This window comes from Hypomesus transpacificus, chromosome 2, assembly GCF_021917145.1.
Source record: "Hypomesus transpacificus isolate Combined female chromosome 2, fHypTra1, whole genome shotgun sequence".
In the NCBI taxonomy this organism is placed as follows: Eukaryota; Metazoa; Chordata; class Actinopteri; order Osmeriformes; family Osmeridae; genus Hypomesus; species Hypomesus transpacificus.
The window spans coordinates 6,149,526-6,159,167 of NC_061061.1; the positions used below are offsets into that span (position 1 = coordinate 6,149,526).

The 9,642-nt window shown below is 42.5% G+C and overlaps 1 protein-coding gene across 1 annotated transcript in view; it reads left to right on the forward strand.

Moving 5' to 3' along the window:
* The window catches only part of LOC124475855 (eukaryotic translation initiation factor 3 subunit H), a 47,422-nt gene extending 38,814 nt beyond the window's left edge, over nt 1–8,608 (forward strand). The window contains exons 5-8 of the mRNA XM_047032701.1: nt 3,345–3,494; nt 5,774–5,894; nt 7,597–7,729; nt 7,909–8,608. Of these exons, the coding sequence (XP_046888657.1) occupies nt 3,345–3,494; nt 5,774–5,894; nt 7,597–7,729; nt 7,909–8,006 (502 nt within the window). The 3' untranslated portion in view covers nt 8,007–8,608. The remainder of the gene's footprint in view (nt 1–3,344; nt 3,495–5,773; nt 5,895–7,596; nt 7,730–7,908) is intronic.
* Nucleotides 8,609–9,642: the final 1,034 nt, after the last annotated feature.

Below are 9,642 nucleotides of genomic sequence, written 5' to 3' on the forward strand. Positions count from 1 at the left end.
CATTCTCATCTGATCACCCTGGTTTGCAGAGGTGCACACTCATATATCATTTCAATGAGGAGAAAGGCGGATATCGCGCGCCAAAACACCAACAGCAGAACGGTTATCCAAATAACAAAGTGTACAACACTCGCGTTACAGCGTTTGTATTCACACACATACTTGATGCAATCTACCTTTACATTAGCAACAGTAACTCAGCTGTTAGCTGGAGAGCTAATGTTACAGCCACATTCTAAGGGTAGCAAGCTAGGTAACCATATACAGTAAAGCAACAAAATGATATAGCGTTAGTTAACTTACTTGTCCAAGGTTTGTAGCTTGACCAAGGAGAGTTAGTAATGATCCAGAATTTTATTTCAGCAAGGCCAGTTTTGGATTGGCTCAAGTTGAGGAAACAGTAGAGGCTGAAATGTTTGGCGCAGACATACAAAACTTTGAAGTTGTGTCGGCGCAATTCCAGCGAAAATCAAATTAAGATACTGGTTGTGCAGAAGCTTGGATGAAGGAACTAAAAAAAATACTTTGGTTTGATTGGTACATCCAAGCACTGAGCAACTGTTATGCTTCGTTTTTTTGCTCGCCATGATGTCTCTCCAGGAAAAGCCGATATCGCACTCCCCCTTGCACGGTGGTAGCTCAGTTTCTCATGGACGGGCCAGATGATCTGGGCGGGCAAAGCAGAGAGAGGGGAGGTAACCTTGCGCCTATCTACGTCACTAGGAGAAGATTTTCAAACAGAGCAATTGAGCCTTCATTTTGTCAAAGGCGGAGAAGAACACGCAGGGCTTGGTTTACACTTTTCGAAAATTCTAGCCACTGGGGGACCAAAGGTTGGCTAGGGGAACTCATTAATGTTAAATAACCTCATAAAATGAAGTTTTCATGTCATGTCTCCTTTAAGGCAACCCAGGCTTGTCTATCCACAGGGGAAACCATCAATGGCTTTTAGAGAAGCCTGCTGAGGACTGATTTCAGTCTGTCAGCCCTGTCAAGTAAACAAGTGTACAATGTTTATTTTCATCCTGACCCTAAGGCCAGGGGCGGACTAGGGGGAAAAAAGTGGCCCGGGAGTTACTGTCACTGACCGGCCCCCTCTGTACACGGCGCGCGGCCCACTCAATGCATCGCACGTATCGACGTCATTGCTCTACTTGGAAAAATATGAAAATCCCTCACCTTTGGGGTGAAATTCGCAGAAATTCGCAGGGGGGGGGGGGGGGGGGGGGGGGGGGAATTCATATTTAGTGAACTGCGAACAGGTGCGCTTGTCAGAAGGGAGCGCGAGTGCATGGAAATGTATGTTAGACCCAGTGACAGGCTGGCATGAAATGGCTTGCATAATACTTATGACAGTAAGGAGGCCATAATAATTTGAGTCATGGCTTAAGTTACGTTTCTCCATCTCTCCCCAGGTTGGCAAAAAAAGTATGGAATATTTACTTTCTTATAGGGGAGCATGCACCCGGACCCCCTTAGAGGGGTAATATCCTTCTCACCTTTTTCACCCCTGACCTGTTTTCATGCCTGTATTTTGGATGATTACAAAGAAACTACATCATATATGTATAATTTCTTACGTTGAACTTCCGAAGTCCGAAAGAACACATTTCAGAAGACACTTAAGAGTTTTTTGGAAAAATAGGCACCATGAGTGTTAAATACAGATCGCGAGGAGGATAAAGCTCAGTCAGCGATAGTGAACTATTAAGGTCTTAGAGCAATTTATACGTGTTCAAGCTGTGTAATATGGAAAATAGTTGGAGGTCCTAGTGATATCAGAGGGAGGGCCAGTTAGTGATGGCAGTGTGCTGGTATTTTGGACCATTCCAACCCAGTCGGCCCACCGGGGGTTCTCCCGGTTTCCCCGATGGCCAGTCCGCCCCTGCCTAATGCTGGGGACACACCAATGGATAATTGGTCCGATTTCGGCCCTTCCGACAATCCTAGGTAACATATGTCCCGATTATCTGGATGGTTTTGCAGATTTTATCAGATGTCCCCTTGGTGTGAGGTGTGTAAAGAGTGACCACACACTGTAGGAGCAAAACGGCTAAATCTAGCATTTTTTGTGTTCATGTTTGTGGTCTCTCAGAGTTTGAAAATCTTATAAGATTAAAAAAATCGTATAGTGTGTCCCCAGCATAAGGCTGACTGTAATTGCTTTCAAATTGCGTCTGCAAATAAGGGGAATTCTCTCTCTCTGACCCTTCCTGACCATTAAAATTTCATTCTTTCTTTATATCTCCGTCTATCTTTTCACCCTCCCCATGTTCTTTGTTTCTGCCGCCGTCTGTATCGCTCTCATATTGCTCTCTCTAATGCTGTGTAGAGCCTGCCAGATTTATCGGCGGGCCAATATTATTGGCCGATATTAGGCATTTTCCAAACTATCGGTATTGGCATTTCTAATGGCCGATAAAAGTTTATTTTTTTTCTTTTTTATGGACAAAACACCCTTCAACCATGTTATTAGTGTTGGTGTTGCATAGTTTGTCCACCTGAGGGCACTCTATACCGTACCTGTTGGCAACACTCGTGTTTAGAACGCCACAAACCCTACAACCAGCTGATCCAGCCAGGGTCGGGCAGAGTGTTAGGGAAATCTGTTTGTTTTGTTACGCTTTTCTGTAGTTCTTTTTATTTATTTTATATATATCGGAATATTCGTATCAATATCGGCCTAAAAAATCCTTTATCGTTCGGACTCTATGTGAATGCTGTGTTCACATCGAAACGCAAATTAGAGTGAAAAGTTTCAGTGTTGAAATTTTGTTTTAGAAGAAATGGAGGTCAAGAGTATTGTAAATCTGTGGGCATCTGCTATACGACACTACTTTTTATTCATTTATAGTAGTCAATTTGGACATGTTGACGACGGGGGAACAAACTGTGGCTCTGAGCGATTTGCGCGAATAAACACAAATGAACGTGAAGTGAAAATTTGCTTCATTCGCACAAATTTGTTTTGCTTTCGGTGTGAACACAGCACAAGGTCAGTTGTCCTGCTATTGATCCCCTGCATGAGCATGAATATCTCCTCTCTTAATTGTTTCAGCTTTTGTCAGTGCAGATTTATGCAGTCTGGGGCTGCTTCAGTAATAAGATGGTTTAGTAGACTGGTTGCTACCACCTGCTGCAGAGAATACCCCAAAATGATGACACTGTTCTCATGACCTAATTATCTATCAAACAACCAAACTTCTTTGTCCAGGGATGGATATATATTACCCCTATTCTCACTTGTTCATATATGCAGAGTCAAGAAAAAAAATACTCAACAAACATGTAGCAAAGTTTTAATCAAATATCAACCCCCCACACCCCATCTGTCTCCCCATCAGACTGAAGAAAGCCAACATTGGGTTCGAGCACATGTTTGAAGAAGTGCCCATCGTCATCAAGAACTCCCACCTCATCAATGTCCTGATGTGGGAACTGGAGGAGAAGTCCACCGTGGCTGACAAACATGAGCTGCTCAACCTCTCCAGCAGGTCAGTCAACCAGTCCGGCCCAGCCATGTTTATTGTATGCACCTTCCTGCCAAAGCAAATTCCTTCTCTGTGCAAACTTTCATGGCGAATAAATCCCTTTCTTTCTTTCAAACACAACGCAGTCATTTAAAAACTGACAGGACTGGGTTATCCGCTGTGCAAGATGTCTTAGCACAAGCATATCAGCACAGCAGTCGAGTGAATGGTTTAGTGTCGTCACAATACCAAAATGTAAACCAAAAACCTAAACCAATACCAAGTTTAGTATCACGATACTCAATACCGAAACGATACTTGAAACTGAAACGATACTTATTCAATACTCGATACCTGATAGAGGGGAGTCAGATGGCTGAGTGGTTAGGGAATCGGGCAAGTAATCAGAAGGTCACTGGTTTGATTCCCGGCTGTGCCAAATGACTTTGTGTCAAGGCACTTCACCTTACTTGCCTCGGGGAAATGTCCCTGTACTTACTGTAAGTTGCTCTGGATAAGAGCGTCTGCTAAATGAACAGACAGTCCACATGGGTTTCACATTTTTGAATTAACAGCCAAAATGATTAATTCTACCAACAGACCATTTCCATTTAAACATTACTCAAGGAACCCAACTTTTTTTGGCCAGGGGCATTATATTAGCTATGCCATGTTCACTAAATTTATGATGGGAATGTGTCTCTTTTAATTGGCCGTCCTGTCTGAGCCACCTTGCATGTAGCTAGCTCGTAGCTCTACCATGCTATTTAGCTAGTGACTGTTTTAAAATGCACCAAAATGAGACTGTAGCTTAATATATGTTGTTTTGAACTCACGCTTTCTAATATGCTTGCTTGTCATGCTATTTAAGTTTGCTATAGATTTTTACCGCATAGCGGCACAATTGCTCTCCCCAAAGTTGTCAGATTGCCGCATGCTTCTTATCTTGGTGTGGACTGCAACCTGCCCCCCTCACAACCTTTTTTGTTGAATGTTTTCCCTTGTCTCATTCTCCAATCTGTGACATTTGTCATTGTCATATCTTCTTCAGAGCACCCCTCACCCCCAGGGAGCTAGTGTAAGGATTAGAGTGCCCCGGCCTCCAAGCGACCACATTATTACACCTTTCTGTATAGAGTCGTATGTGAACAGAACTTTTTTTTTTTCTTTTTCTTTTTTCACACTGGCCTTTTATTTTCCTGTGGCCCAACTTGCTCTCAGTGAGAGGTACCAGGGACTCCAATAACTCTGAAAAGAAAGGGAGGCAGAGATAGGGAGTTGTGACAAAAAAGCACTCTAGCGGAAGGGGGAGGAGGGTGGAAGTAGCCAATACTTTCTGTGAAAGGGTTCCATTTGTTCACTTTTACTGTGTAGAACTTGTGTGGTTTATGGGGGAATGTTGCCATTGTCATGCACATTGTTCAGTAGCTCCTTTTCCATTAGCTGCCCTGAGACCACCTAGCAGACCTACAGGTGTTCATTGGGCCTGTACAGTCGTCATAAAGTCTCTCAAAACATGTAATCAATAACTGCTTAAATTCCAAGAATTACTTTGACTTTTTTTTTATGAAAGCAAGTTATAAAAAAAAAAAATCGAAATAAAGAACAATGAACTCTACTTTCACAGATTAATGGCTGCATTTTAAGAAACTCCGTTCGCATGTTTAGATTCCCAAGCAACAGAAATGGAACAGAACAGAGTGGAACAGAGTTTTGCTTTCTCTGCAGAAAGGAAAGTAGCTTTTTTTCCAGCAAAATAAATCAGCCTAAACTCCGATCCACTGCTCATCTGTTAAAAGACACGATGGGACTGCAATCGATACAGGGGTATATCCCGTGTCTTCTTGGAGAACTGGAAAGTTATGATAGTTTGAGCAGGAGGCCATGCAAACCAGTACATGACCAGTGTCTTGAGATGCCTTGATGGTCTGTAAAGGTAGAGCAGTACAATAAAAGTCGATGCCAGGCAATCTGGTGCTCTCTCCCGGTGTTCAGTGGTATTACCTAACTGTCAATCTGACTGCATTGCTGCTAATTGATATGCAACTCATGTGAACGTATGAGTTGGTGTCAAATTTGCCCGAGGTACATGTGCTTTGGGAGTGTTACTGTTGGTGTGGAAGCCACCTCTCTTATGCCTGTGAAAAAATACTGAACTACGCGTAACGCTATAAACATCGGTTTCTTACACAGTATGTGTTTGATAGTAGAATAGCAAGCATGAGTTCTTAACAAAGAAGAGTGCAGCTTGGTTTGCAGGAGTTCTGAGTTTGAGTGGGAAGTCTGTTGTGATATAATTGCAGCAACCACTTGGAAAAGAGCCTGCAGCTTCTGATGGACCGAGTGGATGACATGAGCCAGGACATAGTCAAGTACAATACCTACAGTCGCAACCTCAGTAAACAGCAGCAGCAGAAACACCAGGTAACACCCGTGCATGCACAAACACGCACTCAAACATTTTAAATGGCTTCATCTGTCATGGATGCCCACAGAATGTTGACTGACTAGCCAATACAGTTGTCAGAAGAATAACCTGTGACTCTCCTGGTGAACACAGGGAGTATTTTTGAAAGGAAATAAAACACATTAGTAGTAGAAGTAAAAGTTGAGTCATGGGAGTCATTGTGGTGTGAAGAAACGCTTGGTCAATTTGTTTATGGTCTAATCACAGAGAACCTTCCAGAACACCACTTCTTGCTAACACTTCACTTCTCCCTCTGCACAATCCCTGCCTAGCCATTAACACCATCCCCCCTGGTTACCTTCATGATCCATCATGTTTCCTTGCCCCCCCCCCCCCCCCCCTCACACACACACTCCTTTTCTTTCTCTCTTTCTATTTCCTCTGCCCTTTTTCCAATCTCTTCCCATTTACTACAGGGCCTGCATGTTGAACAGATGGAAAAAAGGGAACTTGTTTTTTCAGCCCGGTGGAGCTGGATGTTGAAACTACAATTGTCATCGACCCATACGTACCTATAACTTTTGGGCTCTTCTGCCTCCAGGGCCGTACGCAGAGTTTGAGAAATACAGAGTTCCAAAAACTACGTTTGTAAGAGGGTTGGAATTAATGTTAGCAAGGTAGTTTACTCATGATGGACAGCCACTTTATCAAAACGTGATCGCGCACTGGAGCCATTTGTCAGATGATATTTGTCTGGGTGGGGATGAATCATGACAATGAGCAACAAGCAGACAACTAGTAAAATTGTCTAGTTACCTCATAACGCTTCGGCGCCTTAAGGTGCCTGATCTCCCCACAGTGCCTAGGCTAGGTTTCATTTGATTTGATTTGCGCCTAGATATAGACTTCCACAGTTAATACGAGCGCTCGAGTGAAACCTTTTGTATTACTTTGAGTGCAAAGTTTTCTTTTTAATTGTAAAAAAAAAAAAATATAGGCTCTGAGTTCAGCACAGTGGAGCACAAAGCCCGCCCCCAAGCAAATTTCATTGTTCAGCTCAAGCAAGCAGTCACTTGAGAAGATCAGCCGAAGATCGGCACCAAATAGTTATTATCAAGCAATTATTTTGACTTAATATACCCCCCCCCCCCCCCCCCTCCAAAAAAAAAAAGACCAGACCTCGGTGTACTCAATGGTACATACGGCTAACACCCCCTGAAAATGTTGAAATACTTCCAAACAATAATCCAAACATCAATCTCGGCACTGCACTCCATTGGATTATAAAAGGGACACCTGCAAAAAATGTACTTCCCAGAGTTCCCAGTTCTCGAGGTATTCGTTGGAAACCATAACCATTCCAATACATACACAGATACAGATTCCTGGCATTATTCGAGATGGAACCTTTCAGGTTCCTGCCATCTCCTGCCTCTGCCTCTCTCCCTCCTCTATCTTCCTAAATTAACAAGGCTTTTAGGATCTCCAGGGACAAAGTACATCATTGATTTACCGGCTGTCAACCACACAAATTACATAATTCCTGTCACATATAACTCCTGTCTCTTCATCTACTTCTTCATCTCTTCCTATTCATTTCACCTCCCCCCCCCCCCCCCCACACACACACACACACACTACTATCCTCCCACCTCTTTATTGTCAACTCATCTTCTTCCACCTCTCCCTTTCGTCTCACCTCCGCTGTCCTCACCCCAGTATGTCCAGAGGCGCCAGCAGGAGAACACCCAGCGGCAGAGCAGAGGAGAACCCCCCTTGCCAGAGGAAGACATCAGCAAGATGTTCAAGCCTCCTCAGCCCCCTCCACGCATGGACACCCTTCTCATCGCAGGTAAACACACACACGCCCCTTCCAAGTCTGGTAAAAGTGACCTTTGGTTCAGTAATTATCTCACTATTATGTTCAAATGACATTCATGTAAAAGGTTATTTATGTTTCCCCTCAACCCCCTCCTGATGCTTCCTTTTCTTCTGACAACCCACTTATTGTGTGGCGTGCATCCCCAACAGGGCAAATTAACAATTACTGCCAGAATGTGAAGGAATTCACTTCTCAGAACCTTGGGAAGCTGTTCATGGCTGAAGCTTTGCAAGGCCACAACAGCTAGAACAGAGATGAAGAGAGAGGCTCCAGAGATGCTCATCCGCCCTCCCACAAGAAGCCCCACCATTGGATAATTGCCGTTCTAGATATGTTAACAACAAACCAGTGACCAAACGGCATATTTAGAAATTGTTTATACCAATTGAAGTATTTGCCGCTGATCCTCACAGAAATAATTTTATGTAATTCCAATTAAAAAACATTGCATCTCCTTTTATTTTGCCTGCATTGCTTTTACCCTGGATAGCAGGTGGTGATTACCAATTAATAGCCAGTTACCCTGGACTTAATAAAAATTGTTGTCTAATCATATAAAACTATTGTAACATCTTGAGTGATATCCCAACTTCCTCCACTAAAATGAGCCTGTCAGCGTCGTGTTTAATCCAGAAATAATTGTTTGCTACATTTGACGTCCACTCATTTATAATATTCCCAAGGCGTTGTTTAACAATATCAGCGGGTATGTTGTGTGAAATGTACAACTTGTCATTGTGGTTTGAGTAATAGTAATTACAAGTCAGCAAGTGATATAGCATTATTGGAAAGACAGGCACTTGCACACAAACAACTCACTATTTTCTTTGCGACTTGACAAGCTTCCTGGCAGGCCTTCATATTTTTTTAATAATCAGTTTAGTCTGGTTTGTCATTACACATTGTGGTAGATCCAAGTGATTTGTATCAATGTTGAATACTCCAGTTATATAGGTTCACATGTTACTACAGAATTTGGGTTTGAATTACGTTTTCGGCTTATGTTGTATATTTCTCATTTATATGTGGAAAATGCAACCAACAAAGCATAGCATATATTCCTTCATAATGTCATGCACAGAGAAACTACATGATAAATGGATAATGTGCTACCAAATTCAGTCCATACAGGCAGCAATACATTAGCATCAATGTAAAGTGACAGGCTTTAGATAACAATCTTGAGTGAACCGTGTACCTCATGAAGCTCAAACACAGAATAGAGTTGCGTGAATGTGTACACAAACAAAATGTGGTTCTCGTGTCAGGCATGTGTACCTACTATCCCAAGCCTATTTCAATAAACGATTGTTTTAGCCTTTGTATCTACGTTAAAGAGCATTTTTATCCAGTTCCCTATTTTTTCAAACAAATATAGTGTACATACTCCCAAGTTGGAGGTGTTGAACCCACAACCGTAAGCCGTTAGTATGCTCAACTGAGTCATAGGACTGTTGTGGTGTATGTAGTGGGTCTCAGGCACTAAACACTGGATACAGTAGGTCCTGATATGGTGAAACTGAGCCACAGTAGGCGCCAGTTCACGGTAGTGAAGACGTATTAGATAAGTCAATGAAGAAATTGTTAAGATGAGTTCAAGACAAAATCAATGTATTTATTACAATATTGTGTGGTGCAGATGTCTGGTACATAAGTTGAGTTTTACAGAAGACTGGACAATAAATACAGGAAATCAAGAGAGTAAATGGTATCACAATATGGAAGGATACAATATGATTAACATTGCCTTCGCAGGCACTGAAAAAAGACACAGAATGTCAGATAGCTTTTGTTTGGGTCTTTAGTTAGGGTTCCTATAAATGGCCATGTCACTCCTATTTTCCTCATTCAAAGTTGCATGGCATTATACACTTTGGTAATCT